We start from the raw sequence: 27099 nt of genomic DNA on the forward strand, positions 1-27099 counted from the left end.
TTTCGCCTAACGTAGTATCACATAGCCAAACCTTAGTGGGTTCAACAACTAAACGTACTTCATCTGCTCACTTGGACTTCCATGCCATGTTGTGCGAACCTTCAACAGTCAAGCGCTAATTGTCGTCTCTGTCCGACTTCTTGTTTCTCTCTACCTCGACTATGTCGTGGCCTTTCTAGGCCTTCTCTCCTGCACAGAGCCTTGCGATAATAGAGACCTGGATTCATCAAGATCGTGGGATGACACATCCAACGCTGTCATTACATGTACTTCCTTTTGAACGACCCGCTGAGCTGTTGGAACTTCCTCATCCTCCGATCTATCATCCTTCGCAACCCCCAAGAAGACAAACTTGTAAGCGCTGCGCAACAAGCAGTACAGCCAGAACAGGTTCAGTGCCTGCAACAAAGCCAAGAGGCCAAAGGTGATGAAGTTTGACAGGGGACACTTATACTGCTCAGTCTCCCAGTTCAGCTCATATGGCCCAACGGTACTGAACTCGGATCCAGGCAGCGCAGAATAGAGAATCCGCAGATTGATGTAGTGCCGGAGGTAGATCCACACTGCGATACACACCCCAAACGACACCCCCTGAAGCTTGTTGTCAAGATAATTCAGCGACTTGGACACTGCCAGGAAGAAATCGCTTATATCGTGCGTGATGTACACCGCAATACCCATATACGCAAAATGGAAGCGATAACTCAGCGCAACGAGCGCAACCGTGACGACGTGGTGCGCGACAAGCTCATGAAAGTCCTTGCGCCGTTGCTCCAAGCCCAGCACCATCACCACCACCTGCTGCGCCCAGAACGCTGCCTGTAGGAGATAGTAGCACTTGAAGCTAGCGTCGTGCGTGCGGTGCGGGAAGCCCTCATACATCCCGTGGGTGTCGAAATACCATACTGGCGTACGGCTCATGACGTGCAGACCCCAGGGCCCAATGACGGTCACGTAGAGTGCTGTGTACATATTCTCCGCGAAGCGTGCGCGCTTGGCGCGGGATTTGATGCCCCATGCGCGAGCGAGAGGTGTCAGGAGCTCTTGCATGCAGACCTCACGGGTGAAGGTGAGGAATATTGTGTAGAAGGCAACGAAGGCGATGTCCCAAGGTCCCTTGCCATATTGAATTGTCCCGGCGCTGTCATCGTCGAGCTTGTAGGAGGGGAATATGAAATGGTACGTCGGGTTAGAGTCGGTCGGATTGACGGCGTAGAGAGAGAGGATCACGATCGTGAGGAACAATGGGAACGCCCAGGTCCGACGGCGCAGGAGAGCGAATACCCTTGTCTTCTTGCGCTTCGAGTAGCTTTTTGTCTGGCGGCTCTTCAACATTTGGGGCGGGACCTGAGCGCCTGGCTGGAGTTCCATGTAGTTTGCGCCCATGTTGTAAGAGATCGTGGGATTTTGGGTCTCGGCGGGAGTTCGTGAAGTGCTTCGTCGTCGCGATCGTTTGGTCGTCGTGCTAATGGTAAACTCGACTTGCCAAATGACACCTCAGCTTCTGATCATTGATCCAATTGATCAAGACAGTCAAGGTTGGGTGCAGGTCTGTCTTCAGAATTCCGCGTCTCACACCACCGCGATGCGCAAAGAAAAAGAGTCGCAAGAATCGAGATCATGAGGGGATCAAATAATTTGAGCGGGCGTCCCCAACACAGGCAGGCCAGGCGCAACTAGAGAGCTGTCCGTCTTGGGATAGCTTAATGCAGGGGCTACTGTTGGTCGGTGTGTGTGGCACACAATTAATCAAACGGGGGGGCGTCAGCAGAAGTCCAGAAGGGGAAGATTGTTCTTTTATCCCGTTGGAGGACGGAGACGAAGTCCTTTGATAGTAATCGAAGATTTATGGGATACATGTACAGTTCATACAGCGCGCCTTTTACGAGCTTTGGTTTCAGCTCCGCGAGCATTCGTATAGCTGCATCTAAGTTTGCGAAGTCCGAAGTTCTGTGTTGAGAAGCCTCTCAGCTGAGTCCGGTGAACATGCGAATGTCCATGTCTCGGCAGCCTCCAATCACAGCATATGGACCCACGTTTCCAACGGTGGCTGCCATTCGCCATCCCCACCAGACCCTGGCGGATAATAGAATTGTTGCGGGAGGCTGAGGAATGGAAAAGGGGGAGAGGGTCGAGCTGGAGAATTGAGACGCGTACGAGTTTTTTACCCTCCGAATCGGAGGGTTTATGTCGTCATATTGCTCCGAATGGAGCGGGTCTCACTCGGTCCCGGTTCATGAGGGGACTGGAGCTGCACATCGCCTCTAGAAAATGGTGCTTTGGGACCAGACCTCTCTGAAACTACTCAATTTGGACGGAAGTGGTTTATGAACTGATTATCCATTGTAGTGGAGGGTAAACGTAAAAACTGGGACTTAGAAGAGAGAATCGCTACTCTTTGATGTAGACGTACTAGAGTCTCACGATATGAATGGGTGGATAACACGAGTATCAGAGTAGAAATCTAGCAAGTTGTATGTCATGAACTGGAGAATTGGAGTCTATTGTGTCTGCGAGTCTTGGCCAGCCAATGTAGCGTATCATCGTCGCAGCCCTCAATCAATCTGTTTCTCGCACCCGATCCTATTGAGCAACTCCTTCCGGCCGCTGTGCGTCCTAACGCCACTCACCCTGGAGCTCGAAGACTCCTTCCGGGAAGGCGACCTGTCCCAAGCCTTGAGGTCAATAGACTCCACGCCAACATCCTCCTCAATGGCCTCGATCTCCTCATACTCGATCTTCTCCTCCTCCTCTTCCTCGTCATCAACATCGCTCCTAACATCCTCGGCGGGAGCACCCTTGAGCACTCTCACTGAGACACGAATAATGAAGAATGACCACGCGCAGATGACAAGCTCAAGTGCAAGGAGAAAAGTCAAGAAGCCGTATCGAATGCCGTCGGTGAAGCATACCGTGCCCTCGGGGTCCTTGAACGGTTCGAGAAGGTGGGACCACCCCTCTTTGGGTGCCGAAAAAGGGCCTTCAATATTGCCCGGAGCGCCTCGAAAGCATGGCTCTTTAAGAGATCGGGGCAGATCATAGTAGACGCTCCAGCAGGTCATGAGGTAGAATACGTGACGCGTCCAGACCCAGACCAAGAGGAAGACGCCAAAGATAACGTCGCAGAGGGTTGTGAAACCGATGTATTTGAGGCACTTGGCCAGCTGTCGTGACTGTTAGCAGGTAGTTTGGTGCGTGACGTTGTTTCAAGGAGGACTGACAGGGAAGATCAACTCAATGACGTCCATCAAGACCAAGATGAGATGACCAACGCGGGTTTGGTGATACGCGTAGCATGCGGCAATGAGGGAAATGGTGATGGCATGGTGCACAATCATCTCCCAGTAGTCCTTGCGCCGAGCCTCAATATTCACTGAGATGACCTGCTGGACCCAGTATGCCCATTGTACCATGATATATCCCTTCATCAACCCGCCGAGCTCTCGCTGGGGCCAATTGTTCCACAGCTCCTTCATGTTAAGGTAGTATGGCGCCTTGCAATAGAGGTACTAGGAACTCGCCGGTTAGTTGACAAGATGCCCACGAGGTGAGAATGCAAATCTACTGTACCATTCCCACTGGCCATAGGACACTGTAGTACGTGAGCATCGAGCCCTGTTCTGAGAACCTCGCGACATCCTTCTTCTTCGATATGCCCCAATGCCGGCCGAGGGGCTCAAGAACGTGGCGCATCAGCGCGGCTCGGATGCCAATGAGGAGAACCACGCAGAATGCGACAAAATAGAGGTCGTCGTGGCCGGCGCCATACTTGCCGGTTGTCGTGTTGTAATATGAGAGTTTGATGAACTTGGATGTATACGGACGTGCCGCGGGGATGCAGATGTGTGTGAGGAGTAGAGGGGCAGTTGTATGGAAGGCAAGGTCTGTTCAATTAGAGAACTTCAGGTCAGCATTGACTCGTAGGATAAATGGGTGTGATGCACGGCATCGGTAGATGTGGTCAGCTTCCCTCCACTCTTCGCGACGTACTTGTCTGGTTATCAAAGAGCCATTGGACGAGCTTCTTCCTCCGGCTCGTGTCAATGGTCTTTAACTTTTGTGAGTGAGCAAGCCTGGGCGCCCTGGATGCGACAAGCGAAGAGCGCTTCGGATGCGCGATCTCGGTGGTGGGTTCGATCATGGTCCTTGTCACGCAGTCGAGGCGAAGCTCAGCTCAGCTCAGCTTTCCACGAGAAGATGCCGAGGCGAAAAGGAACCAAACAGTGTGTTTCTCGAGCAGAAAGTTGTGTGACAAAACTGTTGAGAAAGTGCCCGTAAGCGCGAGTCGCTTAAAGAAGTAACAGTAACAATATTCCCCTGCCGGCGGCCCCCTTCCCCCAACAGGGCGAGACCAAAGCTGCCAGCTGAGCAGGTTGGACCCTTTCTTCGCGCCTCGCAGGGGGCGGTGAGACAAGGCGGCGGGAATGCAGGGATGTTCATATTTGGGCGGGCGGGATCTTGGAACTGGCGGCCGTTAAGATCTCAGGCATTTCCCAACTTTCAAGTTTGTTTGCCCTAGGGCAAACTGTGTGTCTGCATCTTGAGGCCGCCCGTGGGACAATAGGGCTGAACTTTAGAGGCTTCCATCAGGGTGGATGCCAAGTACCTTTCGCAAACTGCAAGTCATCACAGCGACCTATGTGTTGGATTTCCACTCCTCAATGACATTCGCGATTGCCAATTGACCGCAAAAACGAAGATGCAGGGCATGCAAGACTCAGGGGAAATCAGCATCAGGCCATCCCTGCACCAATCAGGATAAGCTGACATGGGTGCTTGTCATCCTTCCATCGCCCCAGGTCCGCAGATTGTATTCGCCGGTGGATCCTGAGGCTTAGCTATCCGTAGGCCCGCGGGAACCCGAACCAACTGGATGGAAAAGTCTCGATAAAATGATAGAGATATTGGTCTTTCACTTTTGCTCTAGAAAGCTGACGTGCGCCGATACACTGACCTTCTCGGACCCGATCAATCGTTCTTGCTCTTCAGCACCGACTTACTTCTGCTCAAAGACTCTGAAGATCGCATACTGTGGGGGGTCAGAGCATTTACCAACGTCTGCTAGCAATGGAAATATAAAAACCACGATGGAAACGTATGCAGCTTGCTTCGGCAAATGATAGTGCACTGCGATATGCCACCGATAACCCCTCCGGCTGTGGAAGCCCCATCGACCGAGAGCTCCGGGCAATATCAGGCGACGCACGGAGCTGCGACCCACCTGAACCGAGTGAAGGATTTTGATTCGCTCATCTGACGGATCCTCGGGGGTCCACACCTCCGGGAACCCGGGGACCGATAAGATTCGTCGGCCGGGGAAAAGCGGTATGCCTACAATTGAGGCCACGCTGTTGTCGCAATAATCCTACAAGCGGACAGCAGGAAAAGAGAGGAAGGCGAAGTTATATGTCGGCCGGTTACATATCTCTTCCGGCTTGTATGGAGACGGATTTCCCATATTATGTGCGGCCGCTGACAAAGGTACCCGGTCGGGGTCTAGCGGGGAATCGGCGACAGTAATATACGGCGTTCAATGCTCGCCGAGACAACCCGGTATCACCCGCCGAGTCATAGCATGCGTCCCATGAGACTGTTTTCTTAATGATGTTCTCCCTCATCGTTCCACCTCGTTACACACATGCTTCTCTCGGGGCCGTATCCTTCACGCTCGTAAAATTCGCAATGGCTGCCGCATATCCTGCCATTCAGGCTCAAGCCAACATGCAGAAGCCAGAAGGACTGGATTTGTATGCTCGATTCGCGCTCGCTGGTGCTTTGGGTTGCTCCATAACTCACGCTGTCTTCACGCCCATCGATGTGTACGTCGTTTATCACCTTGACTCTCACATGCCAGACTCATAACAATACCATAGTGTCAAGACGAAGATCCAGCTTGAACCAGCAACCTATAACCGCGGTATGATCACGGGTTTCCGCCAACTGATACGCAACGAAGGTGTAGGTTCTCTACTCACAGGTCTGGGCCCGACATTCACCGGCTACTTTATCCAAGGAGGCGTCAAGTTCGGCCTGTATGAACTCTTCAAGAAACAATCGATTGACATCCTTGGAATCGAGAAAGCTAGAAGAAATCGTACGGCAGTCTACTCCGTTTCGGCAGCCTGTGCTGAATGTTGTTCTGCTGTCACACTTTGTCCCGCGGAAGCTACGCGTATCCGACTCGTGTCCGTGCCTGGCTTCGCCAACGGGTTGGTAGGTGGTTTTAGCAAGATTCTGAAGCATGAGGGTGTTGGTGCATTATACTCCGGATTCGGCCCAATCTTGTTCAAACAGTAAGCTGTGTTTCACTGCTTCTTGGGCTGCGTTGCTGCACGTACTGACACCAGCAAAGAGTTCCTTATACGGTTACAAAATTCGTTTCATTCGAAAAGATTTCCGAGTTCTTCTTCGCCCGTCTCGACAACTCCAAGACCGGCACTACCCAGCTCATGATTAACATGGGATCCGGTCTCTTATCAGGTTGTGCCGCGGCTGTCATCTCGCAACCAGCTGACACCATGCTGTCCAAAATCAACAAGACAAAGGGATTGCCTGGTGAAAGTACCGCGTTTCGTCTGTACAAGATTGCGGGCGAGCTTGGACTCCGTGGTTCATTTTCTGGGCTTCCGGCACGTCTGTTTATGATTGGTGGGCTCACCGCTGGCCAGTTTGCCATCTATGGCAGCATTAAAACGGCTCTGGGTATGGATATTTGGCTTTCTATCCATGTCTAAGCTAATCATATGGTTGTAGGTGCTACTAATGGGGTAGAGGTATCGAAATGATCGGGATATGAGCATACTTTCTGGCTGTTAAACGCCCCTCTACGAAATCCCATTGAGATCGAACCTGAAAGCGGCTGCACATTGTATCATCGGGCTTCATTGTTACTCTTGTTTGTGTAGTGGACTACATCGTGTTGCTATCGAATGATATCGTGCTTCATATTATTGACAGTACCTGCTTTTACCACGACATCTGGGTGTAATTACACAGCAAGCGGCAGCCCAAACAATCGTGAACTCCTTTGGCTTATGCAAAGAACTTTTCACTCAATGCATTGTGGTGGCACGTTTTCCACAATGATGCTTCGATCTCGGCACGGTATCTGAGCTGACGGGTGCCCAAGCGATAAGTTCCGAAAGGGTATGTACCTACCCAAAATACTTAGGTAGATCTATCTATCTTTGACAGAAGTCATTCCCAGTGACCAACCCAACATAACGAGGTTGCTTTTGGGAGTGGAGCAGATACCAAAGTATCTGTAGAGAGGGACACGGCTTCCTACTCGGTCTTGCACTGGAGCATAGTCGATTGGATGCCGCAGATTTCCTTCTGCGGCAAGATGCAGTCCTCAGCATAACCTGCGTCGTAAGGATTAGAGGTAGGACTAAGGGGACAAACGCGCCTGAGTTTGCCCGGCATTGATCCCTGCACAAGACGGCAGACTTAATCTCAAAAGAACCGCCTAAGCGCGACATGAAGCGGAATGAATGATGGTAACAGACGATTGATAAGTAGATGAGATAGCGATCCCTTGCCCAACACTCTGCTGTTACGGGGTATCAATCAAGATCGAAAGACAACGTGCTGTTTTTGTGCAAGTCTCCTCATTTGAGGACTTTGTCTGACATCCAGGGCTCTCATGATCTGGCATCGTTAGTTATGACCTACTCCTTGACCTGAGGTGATGTCGAATGATAGCGGATATGCCAATTTGGAGACTTAGTAGAATAGCATCTGGATGGTATTCCCGTTGCTAACTCCGTGGCAGTTGGATATGAATTAGTAGGTTGTGTGTGCATTGTCACCGAGAATCGTGTCTAAATTCTTTCAGGGGAGATATGTTGCCATGTAGCAACCGCGTATTACATTTATCTCAAAGCTGACCCTGAACCCAGAAAGATCCAAAACTCCCAGCGTCAGAGCGCCACGCTCCGAACCTTTCCGGCTCCTGTCTTTCCAAAGTAAACCCAAAGTCCGTCAAATCGTAAGCTAATAATACAATACAGCCCTGTTGAAGTAGTTGTGTCTCTGGGCTCAGTTGATGCCCAACATAGACGACGTTCTCCTGTCACCAGGCTTCTCCTGCAACTGTCTGCGGTACGAATCAAGCTCCATCGTCGCCCATACGAGGGCAATCTTGCCCTTGTCGTAGCGATACATACAGTGCTGGTGAAACTTGACACTCTTCCCGTTCGGCTTCGCGTCCGCAAACTCCTGCACCGGCGTCCCCGAGATCTGCAGCCTCACAGCAACCTGCTGCGTCTCCTCATCGACGAGCAACTCCTGGATGTTGAACCACAGTCCCGAAATCGCTTCTTGGCTGTACTGCATGCTGCGCGCGTAGTCCTGCACCGAGAGAACGCGGTTGTTGTGTCGCAGCTCCTTCTTGCAGTAGCGAGGGAACTCCTTGACCATGCTACGCCGGTTGATGCTGGCGACGTACTTACGGTAGGTTGCCGCCAGATCAATGGGTTCCGCGGGAAGACTCCGCATGAAGAAGCGTGGCGTGGTCGCGGCCTCGGGTGTCTGCAGGCGAATGCCGTCGTTATCCTGCAGCGTAAGCATGCGCGAGATCTTGCCCCTGTCGTCGAACCACACGAAACACTGCTCGTCGAATTCGTACGTCGTGCCGACGGGGTCGACGTCCATCATTGCTTCGGCGAGCGTGACGCGGTTGATGTATCGCACGGCCACGGCCTGGGCCTTCTTGTCGACGAGGAGGGTGTCGATTTTGATCTTGAAGCTCGCGAGGCCCTCGACGCGCGATCGAAGACGTTCAACGTGCTCTTCGCGTGTCTGGCTGCGGTTGTTGCGCATCAGAGTGTCGGCCAGGTGGTTGCCGATGACATCGAATTTGCGGTTGTTGAGGCAGTCGAGGTACTCGCGCAGGCGGGCACCGATATCGACCTGGATTCCCTTGCCGTCGCCATTCCATCTCTTGGAGGAGGGGCTTCTGCTCTTGCGGATGGGAATGCTGGTGGTGTTGCCGGAAGCAGCTTCTTTGACTTCGGGGACCTCGGGAGGCTTGAGCTCGGGGGACTCGGGAGGGGTGAGAAGGGTCTCGTGAGGGAAGCACGGAGCTCCGTACTCATCCATCGTGACCGTGTTCATCTTCATCATGATATCTTTCGATGGGGGTGCGGTAAGGGGTTGGTAATCTGTTTAATCGACTGTGACGAGAGCATGTGTTGCCTCCAGAAGGTGAGTTTTGTCGCGATTTCGATAGGTGTAGATGGGTTTGACGAGATGATGGGAATGTGGAAACAGGGTAGCACTCGGGGACGGGAGGTATCGAGCTTCTCGGCGTGAATTGTACTTGTAGGAGGTGAGCTTAGGTTGTAGATCTATGCAGATCACGGATGGGAATCAGGCCAGACCACGGAGACGTAGTTAGGGGGGATTAGGTAAGTAAGGTACTTTCAATATGAATGGGCACTGAAAACGATCGAGCGATGGGAATTACGGGAGCTCAGGACAAAACAGCAGGCGACGTGGCCTGGCCGGGGGTGGTGTGACTGAGCAGAGACATCATCGAGTGAGAGAGCGAGGGAAACACGAGTGAGAGAAAGAAGGGCACGATGAAGATCTCAAGCTTTGCGCCACACCTCTCGCGTGAATGACGTACAAATCCCCGCAATTCCTGACATCACCCGCATCCCTGTGGCGGCCAGCCGAACATCTCATCCCTCACCATCCAGGACCATCCCTAACCATAAGCGGGACGCGCGGACCTAACCCAAACAGCCACCGCACCGCGCTAGTCCGCCAGATTATATGCTGGAAATAGCCCATGAGCCAGTCGCCAGGAGGGAAACCTCCGCTACATTCCAATCCGGCGACCTACGCTACTCCAGGTGGCTTGGGTGGCTTTCCTGGGGCAACCGGGGGAAGAGGGGAAATGATGGTCGAGACTCTCAGATCATGTCCCAGGCTCAGAATGACATAGGCAGTGTGATAGTGTAAGGTACGTAGTCTCCTATTGAAGTGAACCCCAACAAAAACCTGGAAATCAGTTGAATCAAAGTCCGCTGAATCATGCTCAGCCTAGACCACCATTACGTCCCATCAACCATCAGACGGATGAACGGTCCCTGGGACGGGAAGTGGAACCCTCCCATCAACTCAAACCATCCAGAAACCACCCCGGTCCTCGCCTCCCGAGCTCCCGGAATCCCGGCATCTCCCTCACAAGCTTTTCAGCAGCTGAACGGGGCCGGTCCCGGGTTAGTGTAGCTCGTCGGCGTGGGCCAGTACGGCTGGAATAGGATCCCCGGGTCCGTGGACTTGTACGCCCCCGGGAACGACACGAGGCCCGACGGGCTGGTGCTCCCGCCCCCGGATACGGAAACCTGCGCGCATGCGAGGTAGAATTGCGCTCCGCCCTCCGTGGCGGCGCCATGGAGCGCCAGGTGCTCGACGCGGACGAGGTACTCGCCTGATGGGATGCACGCCGGAATCTTGGTGGAGAGGACTTGAGTGTCTGTGACGTTATTCATAATTAGCTTTTGCTTGTCCAACTGACGAGAAAACCCCCACGAGCCCACAAATCACTGAATCAGCCCTATGCGAAGGGAATCTGTTGCGGGCACGCGATTCACACACTCTCCACAAAAGTTGGAGGGTCCCTATTCTTTTGAAACCCGCAGAAAGCCTTCTAGTCTCTGCATTTCTCCTCTTTTCTGCCCTGTTTCCCCCATTTCCAAGATTTGCTTCACCACTCTCCGAGTCTCTTCTCCGTCATATTGTTCCGGATACAACAAAAAAGAAGGCAGAAAATTGGAAACAACTCACTGGTAGAAGCCCACTCCAATCCACTGCTCGTAATAGTCGGCCTCTCGTGGTAGATCTTGAACCACACTGCCCCGCTGCCGTCCCACGTCGCCGCGGTTTGGCCGGTCGGCACCTTGGCCATGTAGAAGCTCGCCGGTCCCGGGTGTCCTACGACCCCGTTGGCCGCAAACCCGATTGTCGAGCCTGCCGATACCGGCAGCGTTGTCACCGTGCCGCGGTCAGCGGCGTCTGCTTCATAGCAGCGAATCTGCGTCGACGATACACCGTCGGCCGGGCCGTTGGTGTAGAAATTGAGCGTCTTGCGCACGTGTTGCCATTCGGGGTAGGTTGTGCCGCCGTAGACGAGGCGACCAAAGGTGTCTGTGGTCAAAGAAGTCAGAGCTACCTTGTATTGTTTTGTGTGCAGCGCCGACTTTGTGCCTATTGTGAGATGCGTATGATTGACAGTCAGACTTACAGTGGGCCTCGGCAGAGGCGACTGCCACAGCGAGAAAAGCGGTTGGCGAAAACTTCATTTTGCTGCTGTACTGGCGACTTCTAGACGTATGACTTTAACTTAATTCTTTCAAACCTTTAGGTTGTTTGGAATCCAATCGTCTCGATCAAGCTCGGCTGACGGATCAACTCTTAAATAAAGCTGCCATCTCAGTGACTCCCATATCATCACTGTCGATGCTCACATGATGTTAACGAGCGGTCGCTTTCTCGGCCTTCACGAACGCTTTGGAAGAACTCCCAAGAGCTTCTCAATATCAGAGAAGTCTTTCCGGCCACTAGCGAAGTATAAGGGGTCATATTCCACGAATCTCCTGTCTCCGGGGTCGAAACCGGAGCGAGGCCTCCGAGAGAAGGTTACAACACGATCCTTGTGCTGCTTCAGGTTGCTACCCGCCAAGATCCAGTGAACTACTGTTCGTCCAATAGCTCCGGGGTAAGCATATTGAACCCAATTAAAACTAGACCCAAGTCTGGAAATGGTTTTTTTCTCTCGCCTCGAGTTTACACTTTCTTCCTTCAATCAATATCCGAGTTATGCTGGGTTAGTAATATAATGCGATATAACATTCATAATACGAACGGAAAGATTCATGTTCTCGAGGAGACCAACGGGTCTATCATCTCCGCATTTTATATGTAAGGTACTGACTGCGACCACAAGCAGCCCACTTACAGCATTTTGCATTATGTATTGGTCGGTATGGGAAATGCGGACAGATCTAACAGACAACCTTACCAGCACTCACTAAGCACCCCATTGGAACGTCATGCTCAACTCTAATGTTATCAAACATTCATTTGTAAGATCAACCGTATACTGCAATCCTATACCGGAGACCATATTGCTGGACAAATGAGCTACGTATTGGCAGTGATATGTAATGGAAACCCGCTGTAACAAAGCATCCCACATCGTCCAATTCAAGCAGTGTCTATCTCATATCCGCCTCCATCGAAGACTCCAATTCAGACTCCAGATTGGTGTCAATCCATCTCATGTCTTATGCGGCTCAGCAGCTGAAGCTATTCCTGATGCGGCAGATCTCGTCACAGTTGACGTTGTCAGCATACGGACCCTTGCAATCGCACTCGTTGGCGGGCAGAACGTTGCAGCAGCAGTCCTGTATCATGGGTTAGCGCTAGACTAACACCAAATAGTTCACAGCGAAACGTTTGTTGCTAAGTGACTTGGACATACCTTTGCAGCTACGCCGCTGATGATGGCGAAGGCAGTGACGAAGATAGTGAACTTCATTTTGAATGTCTGAAATTGACGATGATGATCTTGTTGTTGATTCGCTGGTTGATTTGATGTTTCGAACGGCTTAGACAAGGTGAATTGATTGTGATGGTTGAAAGGTTCTTTTACTAGCTCTTGTCAATTGGAGAAAAGGTGATGTTATATACAAATTTCTAGGAGAACTATCATCGACTCTTATTGCTTTAGATTCCGAAAAAAGCTTAATTGTCATCGATAGCAACTGCCTCAGGACGGAGCTGGCATGCAACACGAGTCGTGTGGCAGGTATTCGTGGATGAATTGCACTGCGAACCCATGACTAACTAAATTGAACTGACCCTGAATAATAATCAACTTTTCAACATTACTTATCGGTGCTCTTGAGCTTCTTGGCTCTTGACTTCCACGAAGTAAAAGTGGACCTCGCATCCTGACTCAGTCCCAGTCACAACTGTATTCTAACTGTTACTATATCCACAAAAGCCGGTGGAAATTCGTTGTGAGCATAGTCCGTCGGGCGAATACAACAACGTCGACGTAATCAGCCCGATATCAGACTGGCAAAATTTCATGAACGGGTCGTGTCTCGACGCTGTACGGATTCAGGAATCTGGGTTCATCCGGTTTTACTCCGTCCATCATGTCAGCTACACAAACATCTATGACTCCGTACTACCTGAGCAATGCAAGTGCTACTTGTAAAGAAAAATTCGTTCATCATTATTCCGTCACAAATGAGTTATAAATGTGCGACCGGAATCGGTTCTTACCGATCCTGCAATCAGCTATCTTCTCTTAAGTCTCACACGAGGTTGATTGCAAAGCTTTAATAATACACTTCCTCTGTCTAAAATTTGGGTTACAACAGAGCACTAAGTAATTAGTAGGCAGTCATGGGTAACAAGTTTGACTCTACGTATGGAAGAATAATAGGAGACGAATGATGGTGTGAGGGAATCGCATTTCAATTGAATAAGGTGCCGCATCATCGAGACGATAACATGAAATGCTGGGTTAGGAGATTTCCAAAAAAGAATAACTCCATGGCTGGTGTGCTACTAGAGGCAAGTACAACAATCCTTTGTTGTTCGCTAGTTAGTGTAATGTACACTCAATGCCATTACTTCAAAGGTTTATTAAAAAAGCTGTCCGATGTTCACGTGCGGTCTCTGCGTTGATTTTGAAAATTTCTTGTAGCACCTCTAATTGATGACTCAATCCGTGTATCAACCGACTTCGCCTCGCCGTTTAGGAATGGAAGAATTTGGTCTCATTATCCATATGAAAGCGCTTTACGATGGGTATAACTAAGGAGATAGTTACTCAAGTGTTCTGAAAGGAGGCTTAGTATTGATGATTGATTCTTGTACAGGGCAGCCGAATCGAAGTGGAATGACCTTCTACGTTTTGTACCTTTACAACATCTCAGCGGACCATGCTTGCCCAAGTGCATGTAGCATGCAGCGGAAAGACTCGGCGTTCGCTTTTCAGCTTGCTTCAATGTTGCAAGGTGGCTTCAGATTCATCATAAGCCTCTTGGCCAGCTTCCTTTACGGTGTCATGACGAGGCAAAAACTGCTAGGATTGCACCCTGAACTGGGGAAGACTTGATCAATGATTATCGCCCCCAGCCTGCCTAATGCACGTGGGAACCGCCAACGTAGCCGTGTGTATGTGTCCCAGTTGCCCAAGTACACTGATGTTTCGGAATGGAACCGCAGAATCCCCAGTACCTTACCCCGTATAATATCCCAAGCTCTGTGACCTAGAAGATATTACGAGAAGTGTGCTCCCATGAAGGCCAAATCCTCGTCTACGTGCTCATCCTTGCTACTCTTCTTGCCCTTCCTCTGGACAGCCTTATTGGTTTTCGTAGTCTTCGACTTCGATCTGGATGGCGAACCGCAGCGGGCGGTCGTGCTTGATGTCTCCTCGTCCACGGAGAAAGGAGGGGCGGGACTGCGAATTGAAAATTTAGAGATGAGGATGGAATAGCAAAACCAATATTGGCTCCTGGAGACGAAAACTTACGCGGGCTGGTTGTTTTTGCGTGACGATCCCATGGCTATGTGTAGATTGCGTTTGTAAATTGGATCACTAGGTAGGTGGAATGGCTGGGATATGAGGAGTGGGTAATTGTTGATACGCTCTGAAGATTGCAGATTAACTAAAGTATCCAAGAGTCGATCAGTGAAGGTATGTGTAGAGAGGATAGACTGGTATCAAGAAGACAAGAGAAACCGAGGGTTTGAACGAGATATTTATCATTCTAGAAACCTCCCAGTCAAGCATTGATAAATATTAACCTACTTACAGGCTCGGGCACTGCCGCCCTACTACACATCGCCCTTTCCTCCCACATCAGGCAGACATATGAATGGTAGAGCAGTTGAGCACAGTAAAGCCGGGCACATACAGTCCAGATCTGCATCCGTCAGTTGACTTTCACCAACTCAAGGTCGATGTGGTCTCCATTTTTCCTACCAAAATCGAACGCCATTGGCCATTCCCCTTTTGTAAGTCTCACCATAACATCGCAGGCAGGCCTAAGAGTCAACACGGGATGGGCGAGCAGAATCTTGCGTGTCACAGTCGTCATGAAGGCACGGTGAGCGATGCACTTAACATTTAGAAACCCTGGCATCCTATTGGATCCTCACCTTTTGTGCATGGTGGTCGTTGGAGGGAACGGCTTCCGGCCAGGCCCTGCAGAAACCACACTAGCGTCAGTTTACAAAATGGGTTGATCAACCGGTCTCGGCGCAATGAATGGTGGCATTCTCATTGGCCAGTTGCCTTTTGTTTCGTCCACTTATTCGCTGGCAAGGAATGACATGGCGGGGCGTCCGTAGAGCTAAATTGGGCGGGAGACAGAGGAAGGGGCAGCATGACAGCTAAGCATGCAACGTGCAACAGAGCCTCCTTGGAAGCACGACTGCCAACGCGGAGGTGAGTGGATATTTGGCGTTCGTTGACCCGGTTGATTGGCCTCTCTCCTTTTGTATCGCCCATCATTGGATAGTTGTTGGGGTTGTGGAGGCTTGGCCACCACCGCTACTACTGTGAGGCGTCGTTCATGAAGCCCTGATTGGTGAGTCGCCTTTTGTGAGTTGCACAGACAAGAGACATGGGATGAAGGGCTGCTTCAGCTGCATACCGGGATTGTTCAAAACGAGGCATCCGCTGCCTTAAATCTCAAGGCGACCGCCACGAGGTCGGTGGAATAAAACTCCATGGGTCTGCCTCCTCGAAGCGTTTTGATTCCTTCCCCCATACCCATCTTGGTCAATATTCAACACCCCTATCGATCATTTTTTGCCTTCATATATCGATTTGTTGGGTGGTTCCCCTGAACACGTTCTCGAGTCTATCTTGAGTTCCTGAACCTGCACCTGCAATTGGTTCGATTTCTTCCTTAACGGCCCAGATATCATTGTTGCCTCGATTCTCCGTGGCGTAGTAATGGACGCCCCGATAGCCTATGGCCCGCCCCGGCAGGTTACGTTCCATGACGTTCTTTTTGAGAAACGATGGGACTACCTCAAGGATATAATCGTCCAGGCCTTTTTGGGAGACGCTACAAGCAGCCCACTCACATTAGACAAACTTTCCGACTTCATGAAGGAGCAACATGGCTTTAATGCATTGTTAGTCAGCCTTTCTCCCGAGAATAGCATTAGCATAAACTTGTCATCCTGTCATCTAACGTACGCCGCAAATAGGCCCGCTCACTATCGCTATCGTCTCCGCCAGTGGCACATTCGAAAAAATACGAAGAAGGTAGAGAAGACTGCGGCGATCACCGCCCTCGGGAAGCGCAATCGTGTCGGAGGCAACACCTCGGATGTGAAGATTCGACAAGGGGAGTCGATGATGCCCATGGACAGCAAACAGATGAAGCGGTTCATCAAAGACAGTATCCGTCACCACTCTGTCCCGTCATTGATCCCTGGCATGTAAGCTTTCATTCCCACCACCATCCCAACAGATCAGAGTCTAACCAGACGGAATTCCAGAGTTTCTCAGTGGAACCTGCCATACATCGCGTACCGTGCCTCGCTCGGGAGGCAAGACGATCAATCGTCTCCGTTCAACTGTAATCCACCGACCCCGCAATATCTCCAAATCAACAGTCCAGAAGCATCGACTGGCCAAGCTTTTGATCTGTCTCCTGGTGTTGCTCTCATTCGGAAGAAGACATTGCTGGACCGGTCTAGCCTGCTTCTACAAGGCCGCAGAGAAGAGTTGTTGAGGGGATGCAATGTCAATGACAGAAGGTGTAGTTTTCCTGCCAACGGTTCTGCTGGTTCATATTGCTGATTACTTTCCAGAACAATCTCCGACTGGCTGCATGACTATTGGATGTACTGCTTCGTGACGGCTAAGTTCTGGGGCACCGGTCCTCAAGAATGGACAGCCAGAATGGTCGCAGAATTTACACTTGGCTCACCCACTGATGGAACGCCTCAGAACTCTCACTCACCTCTCGCAAGGATCTCTGGACAATCTCCACCCGGATCCCGTTCTGCCGAAGGTCCGCGACCAACACAAATATGTCGTTGGGCCATACATCAATCGGATTTAGTGGAATACGAGCCTTTGCCCTCTACTCCACGTGAAGAGCAAGCGGACTTTGATCTCGGTGATCAATCATCATGGACTGAGTGGCCAGACTCTCGGAGGTCCCAATCCTACCAAAGCTCCATTCATGAAACCTTTATCAACAATCGATTCAGCACAACTGCCCCCGAGGAGGTTCCGATCGCTTGTGAGGTCGTTTCAGAGGTCATTTCGACATCTGACATGCCATTGGCATTGGACTCGTTGGCATTTGCCATTATGGCTGGCAACATAGAACTTATCTCAAAAACTCTTTCCGAAATGCGGCTTTCAGCCAAGACTTGGAGACTGGACTTCACGGGTATCTACCCATACCATCTTGCGGCATCCTTTCTAGATGGAGGAAGAACCTGTTGTCTTATGCTCCATCATCTTACTCTGCAATTGCGAGGCTGCCATTATCCCATCGCTCTCAACAACGTGGACTCCAACGAACATACTGTGTTAGACTGTCTTATGATTTCAGTCTTGCGCTCCCACACGAACCTTTCTCCGGCAGAAGTCAGCACAAGGTTCGTTCAATGCACTCGCTTTCCAGGCGAAGAGAAGGATATTTGTGGGCGATGGGATGCCAACTCACCAGAACTACGACAGCTCTACAAATCTGGACAAGCGAGAATTCCGGACTATTGGAAGCACAATTTCTGTCACAGCTCTGTACAGGCCGTGTGCCACAGCATGATGGCAATGTTTTTGCCTTCGTCAAGGCCAAACATCAACACCGTCAGCGGCCTCTTTCGACGACGTTGCACCAGCTGCGGGCTTGAGATGAAACTAGGCCCGCTGCATACTCTTGTGGCTGTCGCTTTCCATCTGGCAGAGAATGGAAAGAGTGGCGAAACGCTGTTTGGGGCACTGGCTTGTCTCGTCTGTCTCCTTGTACTAGGGGCCGACCCCGCTCAAGTTGCAGACTTGTCAGTGCTCGACATATTCTCGTCTCCTGATGAAGAAGTGTGTCGCCATAGATCCATGACTGCTTTAGAATTGGCGGACCAAGTTCCAAGAGCAGTTAGTGAAGGTTGGGGGGCTTCTTCCAAGCTTGGCTGGAGATGTTTCTTGATGGTTTTGCGCCATACAACTCCGTCCTCACAGCAACACGAGCAGTTCATGAAGTTTAGCTTCGAATCGAATCTGTGTGATCGATTCAACAACGATGAAGACCGAGGCGAAACATCAAATGAGAGCGATAGCAGCTCATTGCATGATGAGTGGGGTGAGTGCCCGCTGTTCGAAGCACATGATCTCATCGGCCTTCCCCGTGTTAACCAGAATCTCGGCGTTCTCTGGGCGACAATTCAAACAGAACTTCTCACTTACCGAAAGGTCAATGTTGATGATGCAGCCATCTCAGATCACTTTCAACTATCGTCTCTTTTGAGATGGCTCGAAGGGGGATCAGACACGTTCGAGACGCCTCTGCTCACTAACGGCATGATGGAATCTCACAACCCATGTGGGTGGTTTAACGAATTGGAGAGCTCGTTCGTGGTCACAGCATCTGATGTGTGTTCAGAATATTTCATGAATATGGACATCTGGTCTCGGGCCTCTTTCATTGAAGAGATGATCATTGAGTGAGAGTATGTGTTGGCGCAGGGCTCCTCTACGGAGATGCTACAATAATTGCCACAGGCCTGGTTCACTTGTCATCCAATTTAAGTTCTGAGATGGAAAACCTCTTGAGAATGATCCCTGTGGCTCTTATCGTGTGACTGTACCCAATTGAATAGCACGTGCCAGGAAAAGTCGCACCGCAACCGACGCTCACATTTCCCAGCCAGATCGAGGATTGAGGAACGCCGGTCTTATCTGATGTGCTCAAAAGTACAGTTTAGCGGGTCTTGCCGGAAATGCTGCAGAGGATTGCAACGACTAACTATCCCATCGACTGCTGCAAGGCGACAGTACATCCGAGTGCAGGAGAAGAACCAATCAGGCGTTATTCCGATTTATTTCCACTATATCCGCAATTTAAAAAATTCATATCTCAGAGAATTTGGAGAAAAGCTGGAGACCATTGTACTGTCGCCTTGTAGCAGTCGATGGGATAGGCCCTCTTCAGGTCTGCTTTGGGCGACGACTTTCACTGAACGAGTGACTTTGTATTGCAAGGGAGCAGTTCAATTCTAAAGTGCCGTTGTTCACGAATTATGTGTAGATTCCAAGCTTTTCATTAGGTTGCACGTCTACAGGTCCAGCATTCTCACAGAATGATGCTCCATACAACCCCTGGGCATATCACCCCTGCGCCGATGGTGATTTGTGCTGGGTATCGACTCTTCAAGCAAAACAACGTGTACTTATCAGTGAATTAGCTCGACATTGCTACACATTCACGTTCAATAGACAATTCCTGGTAGAACTGGTACCATGATTCCCGCTCGTTGTTCGTCAGGATCGAATTCATAATCCGGACATGTGACGAGATCAGCTCCCGTAGATTCAGAAGACCTCTAGACGCTCTGCTATTCTTTATGCAGTTAAATTTAGGTTTAGATTGTCCTGATGGTACTAAGGTCCCCCCAGGGTCAAATACCTAGCATGTAAATTCCTTAGATCCTTTACCAATGTACCTTCCTTCTGCAAATACTGCATAAGCACAGGCCTTTGCTGGGCGTAGACGATCGTTCAACCATAGGGAGAAAACCGAAACTAGAAGACTAATACAAGAACCAGTAGGTTGTAGAAGACAGATAACAGAAATTGAAAACAAATTTTGACAGATTAGACAATACAGCCAGGGAAAGTATTAGAAAGTGACGAGATAACACAGCTGAAGAAATAATCAATACAGCCGAGGCAGGCTGGGCGAGAGACGCGAGACCCAAGGAGAGGACAAAGTCAAAGGCAAGACACTCCAAGATACTAAGGTAGGTTAACAACAACTTAAAATCTCCTCTTCGCTCAATCGTCTTCCAGCATACAGTCGGTAGTTGTTCGACCGCATCTGCAAAAGAATAAAATCATCATTAGTTGCTATTGACGTCCCTGAATTGAGTGCAGCGAACTGAGGGCAACACACCTGCAGCCTGTATTGGTGACCAAATCTATCCTTCAAAAGCTCCTGCAGCTTCCTCCTGTCAATATAACGTCCTTCGATCATTTGTTCTTCGCCGTAGATTCGTCTATACGTAGAGGAGGATGATGTGGACGAAAATCCTGTGCTTCGCCGGCTTGACGCCGGGGAATAGGGATCGATGTCGCTCTGGAAAGAGTACGACCTTGGAGATGGATAGAAAATGGCGGTCAAGTAGTTCATTCTCGGAGATGCGCCTGTTTGCGACAGCTGCTCGTTAAAGATGCGGTCTCAGCCTCTCAGTATCAGCAGATAGAATAGTGTAGTGTGGTATCGGGCAGGCTCTTGCGCTAGGGTATTCCTGATGATGTGGACATGGCCAGATTCTTGAATAGTTTGGGGGTGGCTAAGTGTCCTGTTAAACTATTGTTTCTTATTGTTGCACGTCAGTCTCACTCCCGAGTCTGAAGCGAGCCCCAGACTGCCTTGAACATGGCCTGAACAGGGAGCAGGGCAATGCTGCGCATTACATCGCCCTCAGAAGAAGAGATCAGCTTGACCATCTCGTCGATCAATGATATCAAGCCAGTCAATTTTGCAAGCGCATGTCCGAGAAAATTTGCCAATGCGACCCGAAGAATGTATAAGCTAAGTATCTGGACAAATTCCCAAGACTGACAATGAGGGGTAGTTGATGCACAAGCGAAAATGCAGGTTTCTTCTCGGCCTGGGTGTTCTTTTTGACGCCAGTACTGAGATAAGAGAGGACGCTGGTACAAAGTGATGTGGTGTGGTGAAGCAGGCTGTGGGCTTCGCTCGGGTGTGCACCATTGGTCTTGAGAGGCACTGATTGGGCGAAGGCCGGACATCCAGCACGCCAGCCCACACCGGGTTACGTCGGTTGGCACCAAGAAGCCTTCCTAGGTGGTGGTCCAATCTCACCGGGGCTTGCGAAATGTTGGTCGCACGCGGATGCTGCACCGGATGAGGGAGTTTGGAACGTGGGAGCTGAGATGGCATAGTGCCCCTCACTTTTTATCTTTTTCTCCCGATTTCATACTGCGGTGAAGCTCTAGGGCGCAGCCTGATGTTGCCGCATGTGCTCAGGAGGCGATGCATGTCAGCGAAACATGACTCTGCCTGAGTCTTCTAACTCCAAGCCATCTATCTGCCTGGAGCCTGCAGTCAGGGTTGCCTCACCGACCGCCAAATCGCCGGCTCTCAAAAGAGCACTTCTTTCCACTTTCTACTTCATCAACATAATTCGAAGTCAGACTCCATTCCTGTGTCCAATCAGCCGCATATTAACCCAGAGACTTCCGACAATCATACCAATAATCATCACAACATAAAGTACCAAGCATGGATCGGGGTCCGAGCAAATCAACCGTAAGTAGTGACTAGCTCATAAACCCTATGTTTGTTGATTCGACGAAGAGCATCGGGCAGCAGTGCCAACCTCGGGGATTGATATGCCGCATGTTTCGTAGTGCATCCACTGCATATGCATCATCCAACTTACATGCTGCGAGATGTTGTGTGTTGGCAGAGTTCGCGCGCTAACCATCTCTTCACGCAGATGCCGAGATTTGCTTCGAATGCCGATTGCCAATGCGACTTACAACGATGCCGCCATTGTGTTGGGGCTACCCGAGACGAGATTAGTCGCACACTACTTCGAATATCGCAAAAAGACGTCAACGATAGCCGAAATCGCTTTATACCACGACGCTGGTTAATTTCCGAGATCAACTACAACGATGTGTTGAGATGGCTATCAACATGTTTGCCATCTAGTATGGATGTGACAAGCCTTGAGGACATCGCTAGTCAGATCAGTCCAGTAGGCGAAAGTTGTTCCCGATGTGGAAGCTCCTTATGCACCGGACTTAGAATCATATTCGCATGTTTGGTGTTGCTAGGAAGGGAAAGCTACATTGTTCCTATACAAAGATCTCAACACAACATCTGTGACAGCACGTGGCCACTTGACGGCTCGACCGCTGAAAGTCCAGCTGCTTCAGACCTTCTGAAAATCCTGACCTCCCTCGAAGGTAATGAGGAGGAGCTTTTCATCCACTTGCAGTGGCAGATGAGATCCCCTTATTTCCCGAGTTTAATGCCGACTTCTCCCGACTTTGGTCATTTTATTATCCATGACCAAGTAAGTCTACCCTGGACAACAACCGAGGAAGAGGAAGGAAAGATGGGTGGTAAGTTATCATCTGTGCACAAGATCGGTATCCACGCAGATCATTGTGAGTTTGTAAGTAACGGCTTGGCCTTCCCATGCGCATCTCGTGCATTTCTACCTTCACGTCTTTAACACCATTGAAACCAACAGGAAGCGGAAGGAAAATCGTTTGCGTTGAAAATACTCGAAAGGGGCAAGGTACTTACGGCTGCCGAGAATGAGTTCAAGAATGAAATGGCAGCTAATCAGCGAGCCACGCATCCACGAATTACTCCTCTTCTTGCAGCCTTCAAACATAGGAATAAGTTCTATCTCTTGTTTCCCTGGGCAAACGGGGGTAATCTTCAGCGTTTATGGAAGGCCTACGACCCTTACCCAGGTCTCGGGGGTGTAGTAGCTTCCTGGTTTTCACTGAAGTGGATGGCAGATCAGTGTTACAATATTGCCGATGCCTTGTCTACCGTTCATGGCCATCCATCGAATGAAGGAGGCGTTTCTGTTCAGGCACAGCTCCATCACGATATCAAGCCAGAAAATATTCTGTGCTTTGATGATTTCAGTAATGGAAATGCGACTTTTACGCTCAAGTTAACAGACTTCGGTCTGTCACTACCCGCCGATAGCCAATCCACCTTCCGACCGAAGCAAATTGCCGAGACGAAATCCTACAGGCCTCCCGAAAGAGATATTGAGGACTCAACTGTAGGTCAGAAATGGGATATCTGGTGTTTGGGGTGTCTTTATCTCGATTTCATTACCTGGGCCATCTTTGGCTGGTCAGGGGTACAAGAATTCGAAGAAGCACGCCTTGAAGCTGATGAAACCGAAACTGGAGGTTACGTCATTGAAGAGGATGTCTTCTTTGTCAAAGAAAGAGTCACTCGGCGTAGCTGGTGTCTAGGAAGGGCAATAAGCAGCATGGTTGCAAAAATCAAGCCAGCCGTTATTTCGGTGAGTGACTTACATAGAGGTCATCAACGACCGCAAGCCATACCAGGCTCAAGCATCCTTCACGCATGAGGCTTACTAAAGGTTGACAAAGCATATGCGAGATCTTCGAGGTCATATGGAACCGGGTCATGCTTTAGCGGAGCTCCTGGATTACATCGAACAGAAGATGTTGGTCATCGATAGCTGTGGACGAGATTCATCAAGTGAAGTTCGGGACTTCTTGCAGGTATGGATGAATTCTATTAGTTAGACTTTGAACTTAGGATTCCAATGTCAGCTCGTTATTTGCGGAAAATGAAGAGACATTAAATGCATACTAGGCTTGTAGCCATTTCAATATTGAAACAGCGGTCAAATGGCATGGAAGAAAAGTCTTGATTGGTGAAGCCTGGTGGAAACCCACTACCATGGCTTTTAGTTTTGAGTCGTGGGACTCTTTGACAAAGAAAGCTATCTAACTGACGATGAGACAACTGCGATAGAATGAATCAGTACAGCGCCGCCATGGCTCTTTTCTCAGCTTCCTCCTCAAACTCGGTCATGATTTCCTCTTTCTCTTCCTGATCTGGTCAGTTGTCTGCCCTTTATAGTACCTTGAAACTTACAGCTGTCAGACGCCTGGAAAGCTGCACTTCGAATCCCTTCGCCTTGGTAGCCTGCGTGACCAGTTAACATATATGCATACATCCGTAGTAAGGCAAACCCGGTCAGTGCTAACGTACCCTTATCTTGATTGTATTCTCGGTAAACTTGAATTTGACAAGCATCCGCTTCAAAACATCGGCATCGGCATAGCGGTGGGTTATGGTGTCAGTCGCTCGGAACTCTTCGGGTTTAGACATGGTTTGACGCTTTCGGAACAAAAGAGGGACCGAACTTTTGAGTCTTGTAATAAGGGACTGCCTGTCGTTGACATCCATGGAGGGCAATTTTGGGCGGTCGAGGGTCAAATATAAACCGCTTTGCTTAAGATGAGTAGGTTGAAAGAGGCTACAAGATGTTATACCTCTCAAGCAAAAGTGTTGTCCGTCTCTGAGTCTCTACCGGCCGAACTTCATTCTGTCAGATTCTAGGCCCGAAATGTGTAGTTATGTGCTGACAGAGCCATCCCAAGGAAAATAATTGCACAAGTTTGTGGCTGTGTGAGTGAGGCATCCGCGAGGCGAACTGCTCCCTTGTGCTGGCTGTTTGGTTCTCAACACCGAGGCGAAGGCGTTGGCCCTGAGCCCTATCAGCAGGATAAATGACGAGATGATCAGCACCGATCTCAAGAACAGCAGTGGCTTAGTAGCAGGCTATAGTGCATCAAGATGGTTGTCCTGACTTTCGGTATAATATGCTCAGTGCGTCGATTGGTCAGAGATATGGTGGTGGTGTGCTCAGGTAGAAAAGATGTACCGTTACCTAACCCCCTACGGAGTGTGTTCTGGAGTGGATGCCTTCTGCTGGCAGATTGTTGGACTGGCTTGCATTGCATCTGCCGTCAGCAGCGCCATGCTTGCAAGTAGTCAGGCTAGGTGTCAATGGGCTTGTCGTTTCGCGCGGGGACCTCCAAGAGGGAACATGGCCTGATAGGCTCACTCACCACGGGTATCTCACAATGCACTTTGGATCAAGTAGGAATCGCCATTAATGTATAATCCCGCAGCGGCCCCAAAGTTGAAGAACCTCGGGTTTGGTGTTGTCGTTCATCCTAAGAAACATCATGGAATCTCTAAACCAGGAAGTAAACTTCCGTGAGACTGATTTGGAGCATTTTCCATTCACTCCTGGCAATTCGTTTCATGTTGTGCGTTTACAAGAAACCTCAGGTGTGAGTTCGCCTCATGATTGTTGGTGAAAACAACCCCAACTGATGCACGAACAGACCCCAGACACCCAACTCACCTACGAGGTCCCTAACTATGAATCCGGGGATATCTTTCTCAGGTCGCTGGGGTCGGTAAGGCCACTTTCATATCTCCAGAATTCAAATGTGTACGAAGTTTTATGTGTTTAATAGGTCTCCGCACCTCAGCTATGTGTGCAAGAACCAGGCTTGCTTCTCGTCATGCACTCGAGGCCCAAACCAGTCTTCGGAAAACCCGTCAATATAATGGCGGTGCCATACGAGCAAGGGACATTCCGTAGAATACTCGAGCGTCTATATCAGCACCGATCCCTCGCCTTCTTGCACGGCAGGATCTCCACTGCTGTGTTCAACATAAGACCGGTGACAGTGAACTCTGGTGGCTCAGAGAACTCAGCAATCGGTATGTGAAATTTTCGATTCGCCTATTTGGAAGAGACCGTCATATGAATAAACTCTCGATGTGTGGATCAACTTGCAAGAGAGTGTTATTAACCTAACGAGGGTAATTAGTGTACAACTGCAAGTCCGACACAGCATCACCAGCCAAACCAGACGACGTAGCCATGTCCGTAACACATCTTCCTAGCCAACGGATGACATACGCAATGATGTATGGGTGTACTCCTCAAGTCATCAAGCTTGTTTCAGCATGGCTCAAGGTATTCAAGGGACAGGCTCTCCATCCCTTGATCATGCCACTGGTATTCGCGGAGCTCGAACGTAAACGTCTCTTCAATGTCCTAGACCGTGAGCAGATGGAACTTAGGCAGTGGATTCTCACTCTTGAAGACAAGCTTCGTCTAGAATCGGAGCTCCCTAAGCCGGATACGGAAGAAGTGGAGCTTGTAGCCCAGAGCAGAGACACCCAGTCAACGAAATTATGGCTCGATGTTAGTATTCTCAAGAACGGACTGGAAAGCCTTCACGATCAGGTCGTGAAAATGATTGAGCAATCCGAAATTCTGGCAACAACAGTCTTCAAACAACCAGCCCAAGGCAGTCAAGATATCGATCACCACACTGAGGAGCGTAAGACAGGTGAAAGAATCAAAACTAGATTGTCCGAGATGATCGCGGAGTTTGACAGTAAAGTAAGAACTTGCGATAGTCTACTTGGAGGAATGGCGCTGGCCGCACAGATGGTGAGTGACTGGTTGCATATCCTATGATTCTAGTACGGAGAGAGACAATGCATGTTCTTCTTGGATGGCTGACAGATCATTTAGGAGTCGAATTACTACACCAGACGAGACGCTAAAGTTGCGATTGCTATCGCTTTCGCCACAAAGAAAGATGGCAGTCAAATGAAGAGTATTTCGCACTTGGGAATGATCTTCTTGCCGGGCACCTTTCTTGCTGTAAGCCATGACATCGGTATTTGCTTCTCGATGGGAGCAAAATCTGAAAACGACAAAGCTAACGTGAGGCTAGAGTATTTTTTCGATGTCGTTCTTCAACTGGACGCCCCCTGATAGCTCTCAAATCATCTCACCCTGGGTGGCCATTTATTTTGCAATGGCGCTCGTCGTCACCGTGCTTACCGTCTGGAGAATGAGAGAATGGATGAAGAAAGATGAATTAAGGGCGATGAAACAGTTCTTGAAGGACATCGGCGATGTTGAATCGCAGCCTACACGCGATTTGTGATTCCTGATAATCATGGGAATATTCATGATCACTCTCATCGTTCACCGAAGTTTCTTCAGTCTCCACGTCAATATACCCTAAAAACTGAGAATCATGCCGAACTTCAAGTCAGTAATACAGATATCCAAATGCCTGAGTAATATTCCTTGCGTCTGTTACTCGAGGTTCAAGGGATACCATCCAAACTTGGTGCGAAAATCCCAGCGACTGCGCGTTGCTCATTCTAGTTTCACGAGAAAAGCTTGACCTTGATGGAGCCGCTCAATCATTGTATCAGTCCTTTG

The 27099-nt window shown here is 49.8% G+C and overlaps 11 protein-coding genes across 11 annotated transcripts; 4 read left to right on the plus strand and 7 right to left on the minus strand.

Moving 5' to 3' along the window:
• Nucleotides 1-159: 159 nt before the first annotated feature.
• CTAM01_14432 (TLC domain-containing protein) lies at nucleotides 160-1386 on the minus strand (the record flags this gene model as incomplete). The annotated part of the gene is made up of 1 exon (XM_060530433.1): nucleotides 160-1386. The coding sequence occupies one exon, from the start codon at nucleotides 1384-1386 to the stop codon at nucleotides 160-162; it is 1227 nt and encodes a 408-aa protein (XP_060375001.1).
• Nucleotides 1387-2555: 1169 nt separating this feature from the next.
• CTAM01_14433 (TLC domain-containing protein) lies at nucleotides 2556-4141 on the minus strand (the record flags this gene model as incomplete). The annotated part of the gene is made up of 4 exons (XM_060530434.1): nucleotides 2556-3164; nucleotides 3222-3509; nucleotides 3571-3884; nucleotides 3991-4141. The coding sequence occupies 4 exons, from the start codon at nucleotides 4139-4141 to the stop codon at nucleotides 2556-2558; spliced, it is 1362 nt and encodes a 453-aa protein (XP_060375002.1).
• A 1541-nt stretch (nucleotides 4142-5682) lies between these two features.
• CTAM01_14434 (uncharacterized protein) lies at nucleotides 5683-6734 on the plus strand (the record flags this gene model as incomplete). The annotated part of the gene is made up of 3 exons (XM_060530435.1): nucleotides 5683-5819; nucleotides 5874-6293; nucleotides 6353-6734. The coding sequence occupies 3 exons, from the start codon at nucleotides 5683-5685 to the stop codon at nucleotides 6732-6734; spliced, it is 939 nt and encodes a 312-aa protein (XP_060375003.1).
• Nucleotides 6735-8040: 1306 nt separating this feature from the next.
• CTAM01_14435 (SnoaL-like polyketide cyclase) lies at nucleotides 8041-9126 on the minus strand (the record flags this gene model as incomplete). The annotated part of the gene is made up of 1 exon (XM_060530436.1): nucleotides 8041-9126. One exon carries the CDS (start codon nucleotides 9124-9126, stop codon nucleotides 8041-8043), a length of 1086 nt encoding a protein of 361 aa, XP_060375004.1.
• Nucleotides 9127-10202: 1076 nt separating this feature from the next.
• CTAM01_14436 (glycosyl hydrolase family 61) lies at nucleotides 10203-11312 on the minus strand (the record flags this gene model as incomplete). Its single annotated transcript, XM_060530437.1, has 3 exons — nucleotides 10203-10486; nucleotides 10798-11157; nucleotides 11255-11312. 3 exons carry the CDS (start codon nucleotides 11310-11312, stop codon nucleotides 10203-10205), a joined length of 702 nt encoding a protein of 233 aa, XP_060375005.1.
• Nucleotides 11313-14310: 2998 nt separating this feature from the next.
• CTAM01_14437 (uncharacterized protein) lies at nucleotides 14311-14598 on the minus strand (the record flags this gene model as incomplete). The annotated part of the gene is made up of 2 exons (XM_060530438.1): nucleotides 14311-14494; nucleotides 14567-14598. 2 exons carry the CDS (start codon nucleotides 14596-14598, stop codon nucleotides 14311-14313), a joined length of 216 nt encoding a protein of 71 aa, XP_060375006.1.
• Nucleotides 14599-15997: 1399 nt separating this feature from the next.
• On the plus strand, nucleotides 15998-18733 carry CTAM01_14438 (uncharacterized protein; the record flags this gene model as incomplete). Its single annotated transcript, XM_060530439.1, has 6 exons — nucleotides 15998-16182; nucleotides 16258-16491; nucleotides 16867-17456; nucleotides 17622-17667; nucleotides 17809-18106; nucleotides 18248-18733. 6 exons carry the CDS (start codon nucleotides 15998-16000, stop codon nucleotides 18731-18733), a joined length of 1839 nt encoding a protein of 612 aa, XP_060375007.1.
• A 1297-nt stretch (nucleotides 18734-20030) lies between these two features.
• Nucleotides 20031-20414, minus strand: CTAM01_14439 (uncharacterized protein; the record flags this gene model as incomplete). The annotated part of the gene is made up of 2 exons (XM_060530440.1): nucleotides 20031-20102; nucleotides 20178-20414. 2 exons carry the CDS (start codon nucleotides 20412-20414, stop codon nucleotides 20031-20033), a joined length of 309 nt encoding a protein of 102 aa, XP_060375008.1.
• A 1336-nt stretch (nucleotides 20415-21750) lies between these two features.
• Nucleotides 21751-23566, plus strand: CTAM01_14440 (protein kinase; the record flags this gene model as incomplete). Its single annotated transcript, XM_060530441.1, has 3 exons — nucleotides 21751-22437; nucleotides 22513-23316; nucleotides 23408-23566. 3 exons carry the CDS (start codon nucleotides 21751-21753, stop codon nucleotides 23564-23566), a joined length of 1650 nt encoding a protein of 549 aa, XP_060375009.1.
• Nucleotides 23567-23804: 238 nt separating this feature from the next.
• CTAM01_14441 (uncharacterized protein) lies at nucleotides 23805-24158 on the minus strand (the record flags this gene model as incomplete). Its single annotated transcript, XM_060530442.1, has 3 exons — nucleotides 23805-23876; nucleotides 23922-23972; nucleotides 24039-24158. The coding sequence occupies 3 exons, from the start codon at nucleotides 24156-24158 to the stop codon at nucleotides 23805-23807; spliced, it is 243 nt and encodes an 80-aa protein (XP_060375010.1).
• Nucleotides 24159-25171: 1013 nt separating this feature from the next.
• Nucleotides 25172-26815, plus strand: CTAM01_14442 (uncharacterized protein; the record flags this gene model as incomplete). Its single annotated transcript, XM_060530443.1, has 5 exons — nucleotides 25172-25258; nucleotides 25319-25568; nucleotides 25679-26310; nucleotides 26395-26526; nucleotides 26600-26815. 5 exons carry the CDS (start codon nucleotides 25172-25174, stop codon nucleotides 26813-26815), a joined length of 1317 nt encoding a protein of 438 aa, XP_060375011.1.
• Between the last annotated feature and the right edge of the window lie 284 nt (nucleotides 26816-27099).

This window comes from Colletotrichum tamarilloi (genome assembly GCF_030869305.1).
Source record: "Colletotrichum tamarilloi strain Tom-12 chromosome Unknown Scaffold_122.1, whole genome shotgun sequence".
Taxonomy (NCBI): domain Eukaryota; kingdom Fungi; phylum Ascomycota; class Sordariomycetes; order Glomerellales; family Glomerellaceae; genus Colletotrichum; species Colletotrichum tamarilloi.